The 23,328-nt window shown below is 31.4% G+C and overlaps 1 protein-coding gene and 1 long non-coding RNA gene across 2 annotated transcripts in view; both read left to right on the top strand.

Annotated features, from left to right (window-relative positions):
• Positions 1 to 2,170, top strand: part of LOC139485581 (von Willebrand factor D and EGF domain-containing protein-like) — a 51,583-nt gene extending 49,413 nt beyond the window's left edge. Inside the window, exons 15-16 of the mRNA XM_071270173.1 lie at positions 477 to 664; positions 1,680 to 2,170. Coding sequence (XP_071126274.1) covers positions 477 to 664; positions 1,680 to 1,985 — 494 coding nt within the window. The 3' untranslated portion in view covers positions 1,986 to 2,170. The remainder of the gene's footprint in view (positions 1 to 476; positions 665 to 1,679) is intronic.
• Positions 2,171 to 4,665: 2,495 nt separating this feature from the next.
• LOC139485580 (uncharacterized) lies at positions 4,666 to 6,864 on the top strand. The gene is made up of 2 exons (XR_011655344.1): positions 4,666 to 5,172; positions 6,105 to 6,864. It is a non-coding gene; the product is annotated as an uncharacterized lncRNA (long non-coding RNA).
• Positions 6,865 to 23,328: the final 16,464 nt, after the last annotated feature.

The following is a 23,328-nucleotide window of genomic DNA, read 5'->3' as shown; positions in this document are numbered from 1 at the left end:
ATTTCGAGATATTTAAACTTAAGGACAGTATATAATTTTCGGTTTTGGTTTTTTTCAGCATTTTTATTTCTGAATTGTGTAATTTCAATACACAATATCAAGGATAAATACCGTAAGATTAAACACAAATGTAGACAAAGCTAACCTTAAGAAATTATAAATTAGATGATATCTGGATTAAACTTTGTCATAAAGATCTCCAACTGATGAGGTCAATACCTCCATGCATTATTTTGGTTTGAGCACTTCCGATGAATATAACTACAGGAAACGTTTTTGACCCATGAACTAATTAAAATGATGTTTTTTATCTTTTGGTACAACGTAATTGTATGATGTATTGTGAACGAACGAAATCAACGAAATAAAAATAAGTTGACAGTCAAGCTAAGACTCACCAGTTGACTTATAGTTTAAGTATATGAGCCCTTATGTATATGATGCATGATCACATGATAGTTTGGTGTTTATTGTAGGCGAATGTCAATGTGCTGCAAGTTTTTCTGGTGCTGATTGTTCTACCAACAAAAACAAGCCCCCACTTTTGGAAAAAGAAGCATTTGAAGGTGCATGCGACAGTTCCAAAAAATCTTGTAGAAAGTTTATCATACCAGGATATGATTTCGTCAGAAATAGTCTGTCCTGTAAATTTGTTCCTTTTACTGTAAGTATATAATAAAATGAAAAATTGTTTGCATAATTTCAAAAAATTTCAGTTTGAACCCTTTTTTGGTATTTTTTATTGAATTAAGTTCTTTCTGTGATCAATTCATTACTATCTTACATCACAGTTAATGGGGGTTTGATGTGAATTACAATTTGAAAGCACCGCTGTTTGAAAAAAAAAAGAATACAAGTTATTTGTTGTCAGCTTTGAATTTTCACGAAAATTAATTCAGTTGTGTTGTTTAAACATCAAACATACAAAAATAAACTATTAAGGAGTCAATCAGAATCAAAAGTCCGGCAGTAAATCCTATAAAATAGAAGTGAAAACCAAAACTATAATTAATTACCAATTAGCAGAAAAAAAAGACATTAAAACAAAGGCAAAGACAATCGGAACCTAGTTACGTAAGCTTTGTAGTGATACTTACAGCGAAGATACTAAGATAATCATTTTGATTTTCCTTATTAAATTAACTTCTCATTATCAAAACTAGAAAATAATATTGAAATTTCATTTATCCCAGTAACCGCTATGAATGAGTCAATTTTATAGCTAGGTGCCGGGAGAAGAAATAGCTTCTTTAATTGCAACGAAACCAAGAATAGTAAATAATATTAAGCGTCACAACATTAAACATTTGATGCTCGAGACTAGATGTACGATTTTTTAAAAAGATATCAAACATACATTTAAAAACAACAAAGGCCACAACAGGCTAAACACCAGACAAAACTAAAGTCGAAAACCGAGAGAGACAAGCTAGAATCTAATAAACACTACACAGAAAAAAAGAGATGAAAGCAAGGTAAAGTTGAAGCCACTACCAAAATAATCAACATCTAAGACATATAAAATGCTTTTAAATGGTAATTGTTTAGTAATACGTCAATCATAGTAAAATCAACGAAGTCGTCTGTGATGTGTTTGAAAACATCAACATAAAGTAGAGACAGTGGATTTATTCAATTGATGTGTTTAGGTATTTAAAATCACTTTCATTCTTTGTCAGGTAAAGAAGAATAAAAATACTACAGTAATCACCGAAACCGAAGGCTTCATTAATTCGGGAATTTATAAGAGTTCTTTTTTTATGTTATGTGAATTACCAGCTGCCAGAAGTAAGCGCTCCATCGACATTGCAAATGTGGCAACAGGTTTCCACATTTCAATATCAAACAATGGTAAAGACTTTACAGATCAACTCAGCATGCTTGTTTACGACTCTTTATGTTACAGTTGTAATAGCACAACATTTGAATGTGAAGAACTTGTAAGTTTTAATATCATTATGTTACAATCTTTCAATTTAAGATGACGCATCAATAATTGAGTATCAATTAAAACTATACCAAGCAATCCATACAAGACACAATAGAGAGGTTGAAGCATCTTCAAATTTTCTTTTAGTTTCCAATCCCGAATATTGTAGTATCATCATTCCTTTATTGAATGTACACGCAAAATAATAATAAACCAAACTCCAAGGAAAATTTAGAAAGAAAGTTCATTTCAAATGGCAAAATCAAAAGCTCAAACACTAAACAAAATGAAAAACAACTGTCATATTCTAGACTTATTCTAGGCATTTCCTTATTTAAAAAATAGTGGATTTCACCTCGTTTTATAGCTACATGTAGCTTAACCTTTCAATCGCCTTACGGTAGATTATAGCATTGCTATTTCTATTCTATAGACCACAATGAGTGAGCAAAACATACAGAAGTAATTTGTTAAAACGTCAAAAATAAAACCCTAAACTTTGTTTTGTTTTAACAAAGCAAACAAATGCATTTATATACTCTATAGAGAAAGTCACAAGCAAAACCTAAAGACAAGAAAACAACAATGACCATGGAACTAAAACACTATTGTGGGATGAATAAATACCGGTCCATGCTTGAAGTATATAACCAAAAATAGAACAAACAGTAAAGATGAAATATAAACGACCACACAAAAAATAGACACTTACTAAAATGATTTACATGCAAGTACCTAGAGTCTATACTTAAAACCAAGTATTATTTGTGAACTATGGACACTTATGGATCTTCAAAACGCTGGCATTGTTGTACCATTATATTCTGCTATACTTCACAACCGTTGTATTTTTAAAATTGTACGTTTTTCACACTTCTAGATAAAATTTCAGCCTGCTTCAAAATTGGACATGAATGGTTGGTTGGCCCAAAGTTCATCTATTCTATATTGTTTAAAGCTTTTGCAGATAATACTTGTCTGGCTGTTACATATGTCTAAAACTATATTGGTGAAAAAATACTTCCTCAGATCCAGACTTCGTTGTTTCATCAGTTTAATTGAGTGGCCTCTTGTTGATTTAGTTCTATTGTGCATCTCTAGTAAACCTCTTGTTACTCTATAGTCGTATAATTCTGTCAATAACTTGTTCACTTCTATCATGTCACCTCGTAAACGTCGGATTTAGAGGGCCGGAAGCTTGAGTTTTCGTAGACGGTCTCCATATGTCAAGTATTTCATTGTAAGATCTGATTAGCTTATCAAATTGATTTTAAGTATGATTTGAAAATAAGATTCATGTTAATAGTTATTCCAACATCTTTTTTTGTTTCAACATTTTCAAGGGTAGTGCGGCCGCCCTCATACTTTTCATCTTGTAGTTTGGAGGTTCGGGTGAAGTATTCCATCCGCTAATTAGTTAAAATTAACACTTGTCTGTAAAAAAAATATATAAATCAAATAGGATATCAAGGTCTTCCAGAAAAAATTTCTGATCGCTCTGGTTGACTATTTCTTTTACTAATTTGGTATCATCTGCGAACATGAACACATCTGATATGAAATTGTTTGGCAAGTAGTTGATGAATAGAACGAATAAAATTGGTCCCAATACAGAGCCTTGTGGAATTCAATTGGTTATGTTCCTCCGACTTGATCATGACCCATTGACATGTACGCATTGTTGTCTAAGTTACTAAGGAAACTTCTTATCCAGTTTATAGTTTGCTCGTTGATACCATAGTGTTGAATCTTGTGAATCAGTCTCATATTTGGCAGATTGTCAAATGTTTATAAGAATATATGTTATTTTTATTGCTTATCAATCTTTCAGTTAAGTAATAATATATACAAAAGAAATTCATTTCTATTGATATTTATTTTTTTCAGACCACTTGTCCTGAAAAACCGAGTACGTATACTGTAAAATAGTTTTATTCGAAGAGAACATATGACATAGTGAATTAATAAGTAATATAGGTACCCGTAAGATAATAGCCAAGTGTTATTTCTCTATAACACGAGTTTTGTACCATGTGTTAACAAGAAATTTATTCACATGCAATGTCCAGTTTTAATGGATTAAGAAAAAAATCCATTTTACTGAAACAGAAATTGAAGCCATTTGCATATACATCAGAGTCCTTCTAAGTTCAGATGGAGAGTTAACAAAGCACAAAACAAAATTATCATAGATACCAGGATTAAAAGTGTGTATGGCAGTTGCAGGTTAAGTAATAAAAAAAAAAGAGTCATCAGTGACGCTCAAATATGAAACGTTAAAACGTATAATAAAGAGCTTCGGAGACCCAAAATTCAGAAAGTTAATTCCTTATATAACTTCTGTGATATTCTCAAAGTAGAATAGTATTTCGAAACGTTCCAATTTTTGTAAGCAGTTCATTTATTATTATAATTTAACTTATTTCAAAAAACGTCATCATTGACTAGAAATTCTAATTTAAAAAGATGAAGGGCTCTGTTACAACTTCCTCTACTTTGTCCGGCGTGTAGCATTAGACAAGAAGCCAAAACTTAGGTACTACCAATAACACATTGTTTTCATTTTTATCAAAGAATCCACCTTCCTCATGTAAAACTGAAAACCAATTGTCCAATTTTGCCTTTGAATTTAACCCTTTTTGGTATCATCGGCTATTGATAGTTTATATTATCTTTGGATCTTTTCTAATATTCTGCAAAACACAAAATAAAACAAAAATTGTCGATATGCTCATTTGGTGCAGTGATAATAGTACCATGATTGTTATAACAATCACTGGGTCAATATTCTGCTGGTAGACAGTTAGTCCTCTATGGTATCGAAAGCCCATTAGTCAGTATATCTAGATCTGTATTTTGCATTCACAACAGATGTTCTTCTAATTAATAAATCTGACATAAAAAAATGAAACTATTTTAGATTACGGAATGCAGTAACATTACCGGTACAAATTATACTGCCGTAGAAGCACATGAATGTTTCTATTCCTGTTCTTGCTTGGTTTGAGTTTTGGACCAACTTGGTTTAACCAGTTCTTCAACGTTTGTATAAGAGTTCAAATAGGTGTATTATCTTCAATGTAACTTGTTTTACTATGCCATATTTGTCCACTACATATTACAGGAGTTGTGGAAGAGAAGAACAACGTTGCCCTATATATAGGCATAGCAATTGGAGGCGTTGCTGGAGGAGTTATTCTAACCATAGTAATCATAAAAGTGATAAAACATTTGACAAAAAGGTATAAGATGATCTTAATGAACAATTAAATATCTTTTAAATATATATACTAACACTGTCATTTATTCAGATAAGTAATATTATTAAGACATGAAAATAATAAAAGCGGTGACAATGCTTCCCATAAAGATCAAGATTAAAATTCCGAGTTTTATTGTTCAATTACGTCAAAGTCAAACATGTGGAGCCAGATTAAACAAAAAATAACGCCAAACTCAGCTGGAAAATTGCTGATCCAAATTATAATTGCAATCATATATCTGATCAAATGTTTTGCAAGTAGCGTTGAAGTTGAACCGAAAAAAAATCTCCAGCAACAACAAAAGACAAAGCATACTTATCCGTTGGTTAAAGTTACGTTTACTTTAAACATATTTATTAGTGGATAGTAGTGAATAATAGTGGATTGAGAAACAAGCTATTGCAACTGATAGTAATCCCTTTCTACTAGGTGTGAGTGTTGCCTTGTAGCGGTATTAGACTCTTAAAGTGTGCCTTTTATGTGCAAGAGATAAGGCTTTCTGTTTTCACGGGTCAGCCATTTATCGTCCCCTTCTGGCGGACTATCATCGTTTCTCGCATACTCGCAAGTGGTGTCAAGGGAGAGCCGAAAAAGCAGTCCCTGGAGTTGGAATCGAATCAGTAGTCTGATGCGCAAACCACTACACCACGGCTCTTCTGATGAATTTAGAAGGATCTATTTATAAATCACTTAACATTTTTATAGTAATACAATTTGCTTGTAGGAAGTTAGTTTCCAATTGGGTTTTATAAAAGGGGGGGGGGGGGGGGTAAACATACTTAAATTCAGAAACGTTTTAAGTGTAAATTTTTTACCAGCGATATTGTTAATCCAGGAGAAAATTTGTATTTTATGATTAATTTTAAGCGTAAAATATTCGTTTGATAATATTTCGTTTGTTTTAATTATAGGAAATCTAACATTGGAGATTCAACCATGATGTTGAACAATCCAGTTTCCAAAGAAATGCCAAATGCTGTATCTGGATATGTCAGTAACTTCGTGTATATACCAGGGAAAAAATAGGACGCAAGGATCAATTATTGACATATTGATGATTTTTTAATGCTGTGTCTTAAATGGGAAATGTTAAATATAACAGTACAGTTATGCATGATTTGTAATAAATGCTTCAATCCAAGATTTGAGATTTATTATAATTATTATTTGTGGTAAATGAAAGTCATTACATGTGATTAGTGTTACTTATATATAATGATTTATGATAATTGACATCAAACATGATTTGTTAGGATATGTTTACAGCATTATATGTGAAAAAGATATCAATCATTACTTGTGATACAGATAGCAAACCTAATTTGCGATTTAAGAGACAAAACTTTATATTACCTGTAATTTTAACTATAAAAAATAATATGTGATTTAGGATATCAAACATAATCTGTGTTAACTGATTTCTGCAACAAAAATTGATATACACAAAGAGAGTTATGTAGATCTATTCTTATATACAATCGACAAGACAATTGAAGTTCACAAATATAAACTGTATAACGTTTTTATTCGTCGACAATGTTCTGTTTAACAACAATGTTTATCCTTTGATAATTGTGAAGTGACTAAATAATCCGAAGGAACATATATCATTTTCAGTTTTGTATGACGCCATCTTTATATATCAGCATAATAAAACGAATTTATTTTCCATAGGAATGCTATATAATTTATTGATATGTGTGAATACTTCGTTGTCATATAACAGTCTACGTTAGAATCTCTATCTTTAAGTTTAACGATGATCGATATGTTAGAAAACATGACGATATTGTGGAACAAAACAGGAAGATACCTAAAGGTTATTGACACTCAAATATTACACTTTTGTTTCATTTTGGTGATGACTGTTGTTGAAGGTATACATTGACTAAAATATTTTTGAATCCATGCTATTTTAGTATCACAAATCATTTTCCCTTGGAATTTTAACCAAAGATGAAGAACTGGATCTTCCATCACTGTATTGGAAACTTACAAACAACCGTATATTGCTGGGTCTTCCAAGTGCTCCGCGAAACCATTTTCTAAATTATTAAAATCTATTTTATCTTCAATCAAAGCCGGGCTTTAGAGTTATTGTGAAACTGCCTATTCTAGAGGTGGCGTGAATCAGATATGGATACTAAAATATTCTAAAAATCTGTTAGAGTACATACAATCTAAGACTCTTTCATCTTGCATAGCATAAAAACATTTTACTTTTCTAGTAGTATTCCCCATTCCAAACTAAAAGACAAATCGAAAGAGTTGGTATTGTTTTGAGAATGGCAAACGAAGATACAAGAATCTTGTCTTAAGGAGATATAAATCCTACTTTGTAAAGGATCACACTGAGTCAAACAAAACATTCTCTGAAACTGACATTATCAAGATGTTTGATTTCTTCAACACATTTGTAACGTTTGGAGAACGTGTTTTTCAACAGAGTGTCGGCATTCAATTGGAACCAATTGTTCCCCTTTTCTTATCGACTTGTTTTTTTATCATTATGAGACTGACTTCATACAGGAACTTCTCAGGATAAAGAAGTCAGCATTATTCTTTAACTTACCTTCCGCTATATAGATGATGTTCTCTCACTGAATAATTCAAAATTTGATGACTATGTTAAACGCATCTATCCCATCGAACTAGAGATAAAGGATACAACAGATACTGTTAATAGATATAAGAAGATGTGGTATGAGTGCCAATGAGACAACTCTACATCCAAGTAAAAATTTATAAACGTAAACCATTATAGGTCACACTGTACAGCAAGCTATAAAGAGCTCCAAAAATTACTAGTGTAGAACCATTCAAACAGGGAAACCAACGGTCGAATCTATGTAAAAATGAAAAATGAGAAACACTTATGAACCACAGAAACGTACCACAAACATTGGACATCCGATTCCTGACTTAGGACGTGCAAACAATTGCAGCGGGATTAAACGTTTTAATATTACCAAACCTTCTACCTTTTCTGGAACAATAGTCTAACATCACAACATAGAAAGATACAAGTCTCCCTCATATCTTGACCTACATCAAGAAATTAACAATTAAGGTCGGTTGAAAACTTTACGAAACCGAGATGATTTCAGCTCCCAAATTGTGAAATTTCCATTTCTATGTAGCAACATTCCATGGCCAGCAGGGCCTGCATACGGAGTACATATCTCCCAGTTGACACAATATTCCCGCGCTTGTATTTCCTATCATGATTTCCCTTATGGAGGGTTACTGCTCACAAGAGAGCTATTAAACCAACCGTTCAAAATGGAAAAGTTGAACTCATTCCTTCGTGAATTTTACGGACACCATCACATGCTGGTTGTCCGTTATGGAATAACCATTTCACAGATGATATCAGATATGTTTCTTAAGTCGTTAATACAATCCCCTTCCCGTTTCATGAATGTGACATCCGAATTAGACTATTTAACGGGTTTGTAATAACACGAGCAACACGGCCGGTGCCACATACGAAACAGGATCTACTTACCCTTCCGGAGCACCTGAGATCACCACTTAGTTATGGTGGGGTTCGTGTTTCACAGTATTTCATTTTCTATGTTGTTTCTTGTGTACTATCATTTGTTTGTTTGTCTTTTTCATTTTAAGCCATGTCGTTGTAAGTTTGTTTTCGATTTATGAGTTTGACTGGTCCTCTTGTATATTTCGCCCCTCTTTTGCAATCACACCTTGTAATCTTAATTCATATATAAAATGAAGATGAAAACCATATGGAAAACGACGAAAGCACAACCAAAATTGTAAAAAACACAACATAGAATACTTATTCCAAATCCACTCAAAATCGTAGATGACATCGGTTATTCTGGAATAGTAAGCCGATTCTGCTCCACCAGTGACACCTGTCGTGTTATTACCCGCTGAGAATCTTTCACGTAATACGCCTTCATGAAAAATATGATTACTTATTGATTGGAAACGGTTTGATTTAGCAGTATAAAACTTTCGACTCTATCCTCTCTATTATGGCCATATACTGCATAAAATTTTCCCACACTTTCGTGTCATTATAGGGAAAAAGTACATGGGGTATCCATCCATGACACAAAATTAGTACATTCACAGAAAAAACGTATAAGAGCAAAGAAGCTTCGCTTGTATTGCTTTTTTTGTCATTTCAAATCACAGTGAGGCCCTAATCCAGAGCAAATAAAACCTCACACCTCACTGAAAGTTTAAGAGGACCACTTGCACTGGATTGAGTGGAATTCTTTGCAATAATGATTTAGATGGACTTTGTAGGATTTAACACCACAAAATCAGGTACGGTAAAATAGAACATACTGAAATAAGTATATAAACAAAATGGTTCCTGTGCATAGGTATAAATATAAAACTATGTAGAACATATTTAAGTAATTAAGGCACTATATGAAAAGGACAGAACTGGTCATCCTCGTAGAACAAATATTGACTGATATTTTTGATAAATGAATGAGTTCTAACATTGAGGCATGTATTGCCTCTAACTCAGATCAAAATAAAGGTTTTGTGCATAAATGGAAAAACAAATGTGTTGCTAAATTTGGAAATAAACCTCAAGTTCATGTCATCTTACCACATATTAATCAATATTTCTAAGTAGGCAAAAGAATTAAACCTGTTAATCTCAGCTTATGTGATAAAGTCAGTTAGTACTGTTTAAATGTTTGGATTTTTTCTCTTTCTTTTAGAAACAATTTGGAACAATTTTCATACTTATATTTTATTACTGTACCAAGTCAGGAATATGACAGTTGTTATCCATTCTTTTGATGTGTTTGAGCTTTTGATTTTGCCATTTTATTAGGGAGTTTCCGTTTTGAGTTTTCTTCGGACTTTTATATAGTATATTTGTGATTTTACTTCTTGTTAAGTGGAAAAAACAAAACTGTCGAAATCATAATTTGTAAGTATTGCTCTCTGGCCAAAACAAGCCATATTAATCAATCGTTCAATTTCATTTTTCAGTTCTTTGTCGTGCTATCATAAAGTTTCAACTTCACCATTTTCTTTTATCGTTTTGCAAGTCTTGAGTTATTTCTCTGATCGCTTAACCAAATAGGTATTTTTTTATGGAACTCTACTAAACATTTGAAATAGTAAATAGTGTTCATAAAAATAGATTACATATTCGATAATAAAATTGAAAATGGGAATGGGGAATGTGTCAAAGAGACAACAACCCGACCATAGAACAGACAACAGCAGAAGGTCAATATCAAGGGTCTTCAATGCAGCGAGAAACTCTCGCACCTGGAAGTTTGTATAGAGTTTAAAAGTTTACGTTTGATTAACAGTTGCTAGTGCTTTTCTAGCGAAAAACGCAAATTTCTACCAAGCGGTAAAGATTTATGACAATAATTGTAAATTTCTTACACACTAAATAACATGTGGAATATTGGATCAGCTCATAATTTGTGTTTTACAAACCAAAAAGTGATGGACACAAATTACATTACTTATTAACGTAATATAAGGTAATTGATGATGCTATATCGTCTACAACCTCAAAATTCCAATTGTTTTTATCTTATATCCGTGTTAATGTGAATTCTAGTCTACACCTATCATCAGCTTTGGCATGTGTGCCAATGAATTCAATGTCAAACGTGGCTTATTCTTTAAACCACCGCGCTTATAGTTGTTCAACATGTTTAAACATTATCAATCACACCACACTTGTGTGAGTGTCATGATATAAAAATGTATGCAACATCTGCATGCATTTTGAAAGATGTTTTTTCCATTACTTAATGAATGGATGAATGGTTGATGTTCAACAACAAGTAAAATATAACTATAAGTTATTTGAGTTATTTGTGCTTGATCACAGTATATTTAACAAGTCAATCACTATTCAATTTGATTTTGTACAGTTAATATTGAGTTTATTGATATTGAGAGAGAGAGAGAGAGAGAGAGAGAGAGAGAGAGAGAGAGAGAGAGAGAGAGAGAGAGAGAGAGAGAGAGAGAGAGAGAGAGAGAGAGAGAGAGAGAGAGATTATAAGATTATAATTTGGTATACCAGACGCACGTTTCACGTTTCGTTTACATAAGACTCATCAGTGACGCTCAAATCGAAATAGTTATAAAGCCAAACAAGTACAAAGTTGAAGAGCATTGAGGACCCAAAATTCCAAAACGTTTTGCTAAATACGGCTAAGGTTATCTTTTCCTGGGATAAGAAAATCCTTAGGTTTTCGAAAAATTCATAGTGTTGAAACTTTATAAAAATGACAATACGTATACTGAATTACTGTAAAACTAGTTTGGGTGCTTTGTATAGACCGACACTAATCCTTATTTGACTCTACTAAGACACAAGGTAAATTGTTGTTTGCATACAGGTTTCTCTGTAAGAGAAGTTTAGTATCTGACTCACAGCCGTCAAGTTATAACTCTTATTCAAACTTTTAAATGTAGGATTTAGCGGATAGAGGAGATATTTGATGATCTGTCACCAAAAGAAAGAATGTTGCAAATTATTTACTAACTTTTTTTACTGATCAGAATTGATATAAAGATGTCCGTGTAAAATCAATAGAGTTTCATATTGTTGAATATTTAGTCTTCTAAGTATGGATATAACTACAGGAAGAACATATTTGTTATCTGTAAAATGATAAGGTTATTCGTTGAATAAAAACTTATTAGTATAGAAGCAACATGAGCATTTACAATATTCACTGAAGACATTCAGAGCGATTTCAATGATAATGATCAAAATGCTTTTCAGAGGAACATTGTATATTGTTATATCAATCGGCTTTATTATAGTTAAAGCATCGACCTATTCAGGTAAGTCGGTATACTATTGTTTTCTCTAAAAAATTGAAATCTAGAAAAATGGACACTGAGCTCGGGAATTCAACAATACGCTCTTTCTTTGAAAAGATATGGCAAGCTCTATGTTCGACAAGTAAAGGAAAATTGAAGAATTCGATAACAAAATAAGCTATTTTTTAAGCTAAACAAAATAAGAAGTTTGGCATTGTATGAACTATTTCGAAATCCAGAAAGGTGTGTCGGAAGAAATACGAATACATCATTCACATTGAAGCCATTGTAAGGGTGTCAATTTTAAGGCATCAAATGTGTATTATTACGTTTTCTCGAAGCCAATAAAGTTAAGTCCAAACAAATACAACCTCTAGAATCCTAAAAATCAATTAGAACCAACATTAAAGTCTAGTCGAGTATACCAAAGGATACGAACAGAAGGTGATAACTCCTTGGCCAAAAAAAAACAAAACAAAAAAGACTAAAGAATTAGAGCTATAACAATATGCACTAGGCAGATACATTCTTACATAATATCAAATGTTTGTTAAAGCAACTTTAAATTAATCAATGTAAGGTTTGTTATGCTATTACGAATACTGAAGTACATGTTATTAAGTGAATATATCTAATGCTGCTCAAAATAACAAGATTTGATAATACAGGCCTTTTCAATAATATAACACATGTAAACACAGTTACAATTGGCTTATACATTAACCATTTGTGCGTTTTGTAATCGGAACTATGGAATAAAGGTACGAATTATAAAATGTATTACCCCCCTTTTTATTTGAAGCGATATCACATAAGCGTCTTACTTAACTTAGTTTTCTACATAAGGAAGTGTCAAAGTGTACCAAGCCAGGAATATGACAGTTGGTTTCCCTTCGTTTAATGTGTATGTGCTTTTGATTTGGCCATTGTATATAGGACTTTCTGATTTGAATTTTTCTCAGAGTTTTTTTTTTCTCTGTTCTTTGACTTTTTTGTGCATATTGACCCTACATTCAGGGATAATGTTGAAGAGTAATAATATGGAGGGTAAGTCCAACTGTATAGATATTGAAAACCCGGAATAGTCATTCTGTTTGGAATATTGTGCTGGTCGTAGCTTATCGATAGTGTCTTTTAATTTTTTCCACGGATTTTAAACATGGGCCGATAAAAATCATAATCTTATGTATAGCCAATTTTATAAAAATACGATTTATTTACCAAGAGCATGTCTCTTAATTAGAAGGATTGATATGTATCCTCTGTATCAATAAAGGATAACATGACTATTTATTTTGCTTCCAAGAGAATTCTTTAATTAGATATTAAATGAATTGTCTTAGAAGACAATAAAAATCAAAACCAAGGAGTAAACAAAGACTAACAAAACCAAATGACATTTACATCAACAGTTATAAATAATAAATAAGAAACAACACGAAATCCACTAAAAACCGGGAGTGAAATAAGTATGCCCTTATTAAAAAATTGTGTACACTTCACAATATCACTTCAGGAACAAACGTCGAGGATGAAAAATAAAAAAATCAACGTTTAAAACGGAAGTTGTTGTTTTGTTGTTTCTCTTCTAACAATCTGTTTTTATATAACCAGAGATAGCAGTTGAATTCCTTCCGCCTTTATAATAACGGATAAACTCATCATATTAATAAGTATTAAATGATAAGCAATGCCTGACGGATGAGAAGTTAAAATAACAGTGTACCCTCTTACTGTTTAACTATTTACATCAATTTATAAAATGGCTACATTATTGAGAGTTTTAATAATATAAATTAGGTAGAATTGCCGTATGAGACGAATCTCCACAATATACCACATGACACAGAAATTAACGACTATAGTTCATCGTGCGGCCTTCAACAATGAGTTAAACACATACAGCATAGTCAGTTATATAAAGTCCCGAAACGAAAAACGTAAAAACAATGAGAGGAAAAATTATGGCCTAATTTATGTTCAAAATAATGACCGAAAAACAACTATGATATAGAGCAACATTGATATAAGTTTTGATTTTTATCATTTAGATCCATGTGTAACGGACAAGTTTTTGAGTAACGAAAATCGATCGGTGTCTTATAATGACAGTTCTGATCTGTGCGATTCGAATTTGAATGAAGGTTGGTATAGGATCACTTCATGTGCAGGGGAAAAGATGCCTACACAGTGTACATCAGATGGCTATCAGTGTGGCACCGCATCACCTTTATGGCTTTCAAATAGTTAGTATATTTAATATGTTTATTGAAAATTAGTATTTACCGATTTCATTGATACTTTGAGTCTCAGAACAGTACATAGGATAGTTATACACCTATTTGATTAAAATACTAATTCATGTAACATTTTTCGTTCATATTTCAAAAGTATGATAATAATATAGGAAACGTTTTTCCTCGAAAAGAAGATTTGATTCACTTGTTCTTTGTGTTTTAAAGACTGTTTTTTTTAATATTTTTTTATCAACACATTACGCAAACGCATGTTTCAGATATTTCGACATGAAAATTTAATCAAAACTTTGAGGCAAAAATTATTTCGGAATGTACGGCATCATATCATTACACACTTTCACTTTTCCTGTTAATTTTTGTCTGATTTTAATATCTGTTTATTTTACAATTTATTTAAAAGAAGGCATTGCTTTAACAAATACATATAACGATTAGCGTTTCCGACAACTGCTTTATGAAAAGGAAGAAGTAAAAATTCTGAGAAGAGTTTTTATATTGTGATAATATCTTATTCAATATAAACGTCAAGAGTCGTGGTATGATTCCTATAAAGACAACTTGCCATGAAGTAAAGAAGTATAGATGATGAGAAATATCATATCGAATGTACTAAATTTAGGGTCCGACGTCCGTGAAATTTTCACTCTATAAACTTTTATTTGGAAACCACGGAAAAGGATCAATATATGAATCTGTTATTTTTCTCCATTCTTGAAGCATATGATAAAAAGATCATAAAATGTCATTTTTCATATCGCATGTATTATCAGCCCTCGAGCCATGCGGCTCTTGTGCTGATATTGAACGTAGGGCTGGTAATACATGCGATAGGAAAAATACCATGCAATAATCTGATTATACCACTACTTAGCTTTTATATCATATGTTGCCCGGTAGTAACATTAAATCGTTCACAAGTGGGTTATTCTATTTGTTTACTTATCCTAGAACTAAACGTTGTTTTGGTGTATTAATTATTCACTAAATTCATTAGGAAATCATCGAAATCTCATATAATGTTTAATTACATATCATTGTTTAACTCATGTAGTTCGTTTTCTATGATATAAATGTACTAAAAAAAATAGTATGTAGCATATATTGTCATTTTTTCTTTTTATTTAAACTTGAAAAGAAAACACTAATGGTGAACCAATTTATCCAGCTAATAATCAAATTGTAAACAGAACATGCTGTATGGCAAGTTACAATGGAGATTGTTGCATTCACGAAATACAAATAATGATAAAGAATTGTGGATGCTACTTTGTATACTATCTCCGACCAACATTAAGATGTACATCTGCTTACTGTTTTGGTAATATATTGAGTTTACACTGTAGTTACACGTAAATGAAGAACAAATTTTTACTAAAACAAACATATGTAGGTACATAAGTTAATTAATTAAAAGTAAGGCGATAAAAAAAAAAAAAAAAAACCTCAAATTATACGTCACAGTAAATTGAATATGACAGTACTGTAAATGTATAGAAACTCGTTGCAAAATATTTGATTAGAAAAATGCATTTTGTTCAAAACGGAGTTAACATATAACATGTTGATATTATTTTAAAAATTATCAGCTTAGATATAAAAATGAGCTCGTTATTGATGTTCCTAATGAGAACAAAAGTGGAGTAAGCATATGTAAAGACATAAGATGCATTTCATATTCAAAAATATAACAATAACCAAACTACTAAATGTATATGTACAGAGCCACGTCATACGTATCAAAGAAACACAATAAAAAGCATGTAGAAAAAATGAAAAACAAGAATATAAACACTATTTAGGTAGCATTCGTCTAATATTTCAATTCTCATTAAGGCATTGGCTTCGTTTAAAACCAGTGAGAACATTCTGTTAGTTAACGCGATCATTAAAATACGATAATAATAAAAGCGATTTCAAGTGTTTGCATATGCATATTTTGTTTTCATTTATTATATATGCATGATGTCGTGAAGAATTTTAATATTATGTAGGTGACAACCACCTTTGTACAGATGAAGTGAATATAAAACGTAAGTTATGTCTAGTTTGTCGTTTTGAATTTCCTCACAGTTCGGTATTTATATTATTTTACTTTTGATTACTCATATTCATTGTGAAAAGTAGTTTTCATATTTTAAATATAAAATATTTGAATACTGTTCCCTATATATATATATACATACCTTTATTCTAGTAAATTTTAACAAATAAATTGAATTATAATCTAAGAAAGATATGACTGTCGATTTAAATTATTGAAGACTTTTTATATTAAAGTTAACTAAAATCACGAGCTCACAAATTAATACACAAGATATCAAAAATTACTATAAGTCACATAGTTTCAATTTAATAGAATTATGAATTGGAACATGGTTTTTTTGCTGATTCTTTTATGAGAACATTACATATAGGCTTTTACTGCTTAATGCTTTGACAAGATGTTTATAGCATCAACTGCTTTGTGTGTGTGCTTTTATATTAAGTAAATATCCTAATTACAAGTCTATATGAATCGGTAGGGATCAAACGTGTTATATTTTTAGTTCCATGAGTATTTTGATAACATTTAATGCATCAAGATTCACATATATATACTATTATTTCATTTTATTTTCATTCTGTTTCTGTTTCAGTTTTTTAATATCTTATTATATATTTTTATTTAACAGTAGCCATTTTCAAAATTTAAATTAGTAAACGTAAAAATCGCTGTATACAATGCATCTAAATAAACCTTTGACTAAATAGCAGCATATCAAACCACCTGTATTCAAAGAGAGGTAAGTGATATTAATCTCAAAAAACAAATCCAGTGCGCAAATAATAATAAGTAGACAGGAATATATGTGACAAACGGCTGGTAATGGCACGTAGTAGCAGTGTGTTCTAAATTGTACCAAGAAGACAATGAAAACACAAGAATATACATCGCCATTATAATGATAATTCTTCACTGCAAGTAAAACTCTATACTTTGATATATTTCTTAGATTTATCACATATCTAGAAACATACAGTTGCACATTTCCCTGCTCTACAAACTTTATAGTTGAACTGGTTTGATATTAACGGTCACGTTCGGTTAGATTAGGGGTTGTTATCATCAATGTTGGTACACTGATTTACTTTTTCATGCAATATCTGGTCTTAATATCTGATGCATGAAATAGGATAAACATGCAAAGCTAAAATGTGATGAAACATGTTCATGCTGATCAAATCAATGACAAGTGTCGTCTTGCAGGATTACTTTGAAACTTATGATGGAAAAAGAAGATAAATCGTAGTGAATTAAGTTCTTGTTAAATAACTAATGAATTGTTTTGTAATTGATATCGTGTTAATTACTTGTGATCAACTACATAATATGTATCTGATATCCAATATTGAATTATTATTTTTAAATTGTAATATTTTTTTAATTCATTTTTCATATTTGTTTGTTCTATTTGTATTTGTATTACAGTAAGTTTTATCCAGATGCCTCAGTTAATTGTCAGTGTCAAAATATATAAGTATTTGAGGTAATTATAAAATAATAGATGACCTGTCTTTTCTGTTTTTGATTCGTTTCTTGTATAATATAACTTCATTTTATTTTAAATCTACAAATTTGTAAAACATCATAAACGTGCATCTTATATAAGTAGCTTGGATAAACAATGCTATCAATGAACCAAGATTGTCAGTTTTGCTGCCAAATGTCGGCAGTTCTCTCCGTGCACTCCGTGTTTCTACAAACTGACCACTGCAATATATCCAATAGTACTAAAGGTACATGTATTATTAAACACGATCAATGCATTAATCATACTATGCTTTAAAGAAACCACAAACATGTCAATTTCCATTAAGGCGGTTCATTCAAAATGGAATCATCAATTTGACTCTTGTACTGTAAAAACGATCTTAGATATAGAAAGATGTGGTATGAGTTTCAATGAGACAACTCTCGGTCTAAGTCACAATCTATAAAAGTAAACCACTATATGTCAAGGTACGGTCTTCAGCATAGAGCCTTGACTCAAACCGAACATCAAGCTATAAAGGGCCTCAAAAATTACTAGTTTCAAACCATTTGAACGGGAAAACCAACGGTCTAATTTTTATAAAAAACGAGAAACGAAAAACACTTATAACCACTTAAACAAACAACAACTACTAAACATGTCCATTACAAACAAACTAAAGTATAAGATTGAACAACTATTAATTATAAGGCAGTTATATTATTCCCATCATTTTATGTTCATTAATAATGCAAACATTGGCATGCATTCTTTCACTTAATAGTTTGACTTCTTGACGAGGAAGTATATATGAACAGACAGAACAGACATAAAGCGTAAAGATAAAGAATACATAAAGATTTAACGCAAGGAACATTGCAGTTTTACAATAAGTCGTATTAACAAATTAAGACTTGCTATATGTTTTGCCAGGTGATGGACAATTATTGGATTGATATGTTTTCTCAGCTGTAGTTGGTTTGTCACTTTCTCTGTTCCTGGACACACAGGTGTGCCAAGAATTACTTTTAAACATGTAAGGGTCTATGATGGTGTGTTAGTAAATATCACTAAGATATGCTTTGTTTTTCAAATGTCAAGCATTATATGATAAATTTAAAAGTCCTGTGTTTAATATTCTAAACTCAACATTCCCGAATAGTTAAAGCGTTCAGGAAGTAGCAATACAAATATGAGATTATTTTTTTTTAAATTCCGTTATGCGTTTCCGTGCACAGTTTTATCTTTTGAAACCAATATTTTTCATGTTAAAGAAAAGAGTTTCTTCCTGTAAACGATTGTCAGTAGATTGCAACGTTTTAAACTTAACTAGTTAATGACATGTGAGAATTTGCAATTATTTTGCAACCATCGTCCTTCCGTTTCAGATTTTGATGTTACATTTGTTTCTGTGATCTCGTTCATGCAATTAGTTTTAATTTCTAGACGAATGGTGATATTAATGGACAAAGATGAGACCGAGGTCAAAGTTTACTTGTGTTGTCGTTGCTTCAATTTGTTTGACAGACGAAATCATGTCAAATAATGTTGCCTTAAATGATAGATATCAAAGGTTCCATGCTTTTAATTTAATACGCCAGACGCCATTTCGTCTACTTAAGAATCATCAGTGACGCTCAAATCAAAATAGTAATAAAGTCAAACAAGTACAAAGTTGAAGACCATTGAGGTGCCAAAATTCCCAAAAGTTGTGTCAAATGATCTACGTATTTTTTTCCCCAGATATATGAATAGTAAATTAATTAAGAATCTTTTCACTTTTTGACAAATATTTGTTTTATTCTTTTACAGTTATGCGATGTTGATTGAAAAAAAAAATCATTTTGAAATTTTAGATTTCACATTTGCCTTCGAACGCATAACTTGCTCATGAATAATATGTATGGTGTCTACCATTTTCATGTTTGCACTTGACACAACATGCACAAGTCAGTAGCATCTGGCATTTTATTGGTTTTTTTTATATAAATTTTATTCTAACATGACGTCCTTCAAACGCTTTGAGTACACACTCGTGGTAAAATATGAATATATTGTCTGAGCTGTTCCGATCGTACTCCCACGTCATATGTTTTTTTATGAATAAGATTCCCGACGTCATAGAACGATGACGTCAGAATATTAGCATTTAACGGGGAAATACACGCTTATGAAACCGAAAATCATCACAACAAGAAAACGTAAACAAACGATGCTAAAATGTGTTATAAGCCATATTCTTTTAAATATATGAGACATAAAAGTAAATTATCATTTAAAATCATCCAAAACTATCGAAATACTATATTATAAATAGTTTAAGGATGTCACTAATTAAGTTTATTCCGTTCTGTTACGCCAATTTAATAGTGCGTTTATTTATGGGAACGGCAAATATGTGTTTCCACCTAGAGCGCTTCGATCCCAAAGAATTGCCTTATTTGTTCTATTAGAATCAAAATAATTAATGGGGGCTTGACTATATCGCGATTTTACCACGGGTTGTCCCTTTATGCCGATATTTTACGCCTCGCTGTCGCTCAGGGGTAAAATATTTGTCAAAAAGGTCCAACCCGTGGTAAAATCACGATATATTCAAGCCCCACGAATTATTTCTTAATTTTATTCATATGTTTCGGAGTTTAATGTGGCGTTCTTTTTCACAGAACTGAAACACTATTTTGTTGACAGCTGAAAATTGCCTCATATATCATAAGCCTACGAAGATGAAGTAAACGTATGTTATATGCTTGAAGAAATATCTTATCAGGTATTGTTTCTAAAAATTGTTGAATTATCTCTCTTCAAGCGCACAATTGAGACATCATTATTTCTCTGCTTGTAACTATAAAATATTAAGATGACAGCTGCTGTTAAGGGAGCAGGAATGAATGAATATTTTATTGCAATAGCAAATATAATACTATAGCAAAATAACATAATCGCGTTAGGAAATTTACACAAATTTTTAGTTAAATTCTTTTAGATAGCCTTTAATGAAATACAAGCTTTCTTTAATTTGGCCATGAATAATAATAATTTAGTAGAAATTGTAGCCTCAATTATCTGAAGGTCAAACATTGCATACTAACTGGTTATCAAAGGTACACCAGGATTAAAAATTGATACACAAAACCCATAAGACTCACCAGTTTCTCTAAGATCAAAGTAGTTAGAAACTGAGGCGGACTCAAAGGTGCAGATGTCCGGTCCATTTTGAAATTTTAAAAATAGCCCAGTACCTGGACCTCGTTACAGCGTATAGTTATAAGCTAATACCTGGAACGTATAACCGGGAAACAGGATAGGATGGTACCAACCTTCAATAATAAGCATAAAGTATACAATACACCTTATCGCTATGTGTCCGCAATTGCTGGATATCACACAGGTTCCCGTAAAATTTTGACGTCATAAAACAAAATATCTGACACCACAATGAAAAAGTGGTTGTTGTATGCGTCAAAAGTTCAAGCGGCCGGGTCAGCTGGGATGAGCGATAAGGTGTATTTCAGATTGATAAATATTTGATAAACAATTATACAAAGGCTGACGTTGTAAAATCATTGCATCTGAGAGTTTGGTGGTTTAATATACTTATTTGTTTGTTTTGTACTTATTTAATTTTAGGTATAAGATTATGTTCTCCCACAAAGAAAAGATTCATGACGATATAGAAATCGAAAAATTGTAAAGACAGGTTTCAGTTGTTGATGGCAGTATGTGGTATTTGTTTGTTTGTGTTTTTGGCGTACAACATACAGTTCTATTGATAGTATATAATAATAAAGTGATTGATGGCTTCCATGTTTATGCATCTGAAAGTATCTTAAATACTATTGATTAACAATCCTGATCATGTATTTGTTATTTAATGGTTAATTCACAATTAAATGCACTGCAGAGGTGTTGTTTGAACTCCAAAATAAAGAAATTGAAAATTGAAAAAACAATGATGTAACTAATGTTATATATATCTTTGTTGTGTAACTCAGAGTAACAAATGCAATTTTTCATACTTCTTATGTAACCGGTAACTCGGAGTGCTTTCCAGCAGATCCGAACATGTGTAATGATATAATTTTACATTTCAAGCAGGTTCCATTTGCATAAAAATTATGAAATAAACATAATATACGATATATATATTTAACTGCTGTTAATTTATGAAATGTAATTTACTTTCAAAGGTTACAATTGCAAAGGAAAATCACATGCAAGATTATATTCAAATATTGCATGTCATTTTCTAATTTAATTAGAGTCTCGTCATCGTTGTGTTAATATTTTATCTTTAATATATATCTTCAACTTGTTGGTTCACATTTAATAACAGTCCACACAAGATAAGCGCTGTTTGTCATTTTCAAGCAAACTACACGTGGTAAAAACTGCGTCGAAAATAATGCTAAATATAAACAGTTTGAAATCGAGAGAAAAAATTCTCTTAGAGCATAAAACCAATTAGGAAGGTAACCTTTCCCGGAATTGAAATCTTAGTAACCCCATGATCCTAAAGTCTGAAAATGAACCCAAAATATATGAAATCAACAAGTAACTACAGACTATTTACAGTGACACACAAATATAATAAATTTAACTCTAAATTTTGTAATTTAGAAAACAAACAATATCTCTACGCCTGGGTTTTCTTCTTGTGTAATTCTTGTTCTTTTCCAACACAAATGCTTCTTTTTTGGCGTTATGCCTGCTTTTATCTGTTGTTGGATAAGCATTGCTAGTATAAGTAGGGGGGGAAATATATGAAATTTTCCAAAAGTACAAACGTTGATGGGTGCGATGAAAAAAGACATGTACCTGCTTCATACTTTACGCATATATACATTAAGATCTTTCAAAACCTGTATTACAAAAGAAATCCGTTTAATTTTTATACAGAAAAGATGAAAGATAAGTGTAAAAACATGCATTCAATAAATATTTTTGGAATATAATTCTAAAACGAAAATATCTGTCAGGAGTGAATTACAAGTATATGATAGAAAGTCATTGTTCGATTTTAATTTATAATGCTACAATACTAATTCAATGTTTAGCTATTGATATTCGTGACATGCATATAATTTTAAATGAAATAAAATGCATTCAAGTTGAAGTAATACTCATTTTCCATTTATTCCCTAGCATCCTACTTTTGATCCGAATATTACATCCCACTGGGTAGTTGAAGTTCATGTGATACGGCTAGTTAACTCACTATTCGTAAGCTGCATGCATTACTTATATTATTTTGTTGTATATTTAGAAACTATAATTTAATATATTTGAACCGAAATTACCAAGAAGAATTTGTATTATTAATCATTGCATGAGTACAAAACCTGATTCAAATTACGATTTCAAACCAAAAACCGTTCATGTGTACATTTAGATTAAAGTACCAAACGGAAATATCCCTAATCAAATGTCAAAATCAAAAGGTCAAACACACAGCTAATGGTTAACAACTGTCATATTCCTGACTTGATACGGGCATTTTCTTATGTATGAATGGTTAATAAAATCTGCCTTTATAGCTAGCTAACCTTTCACTTAGAATGATAGAC

The sequence above is a fragment of the Mytilus edulis genome, chromosome 8 (assembly GCF_963676685.1).
Source record: "Mytilus edulis chromosome 8, xbMytEdul2.2, whole genome shotgun sequence".
Classification (NCBI taxonomy): Eukaryota; Metazoa; Mollusca; class Bivalvia; order Mytilida; family Mytilidae; genus Mytilus; species Mytilus edulis.
The sequence above is the reverse complement of the archived record's forward strand: the minus strand, read 5'-3'. Positions and strand labels throughout refer to the sequence as shown.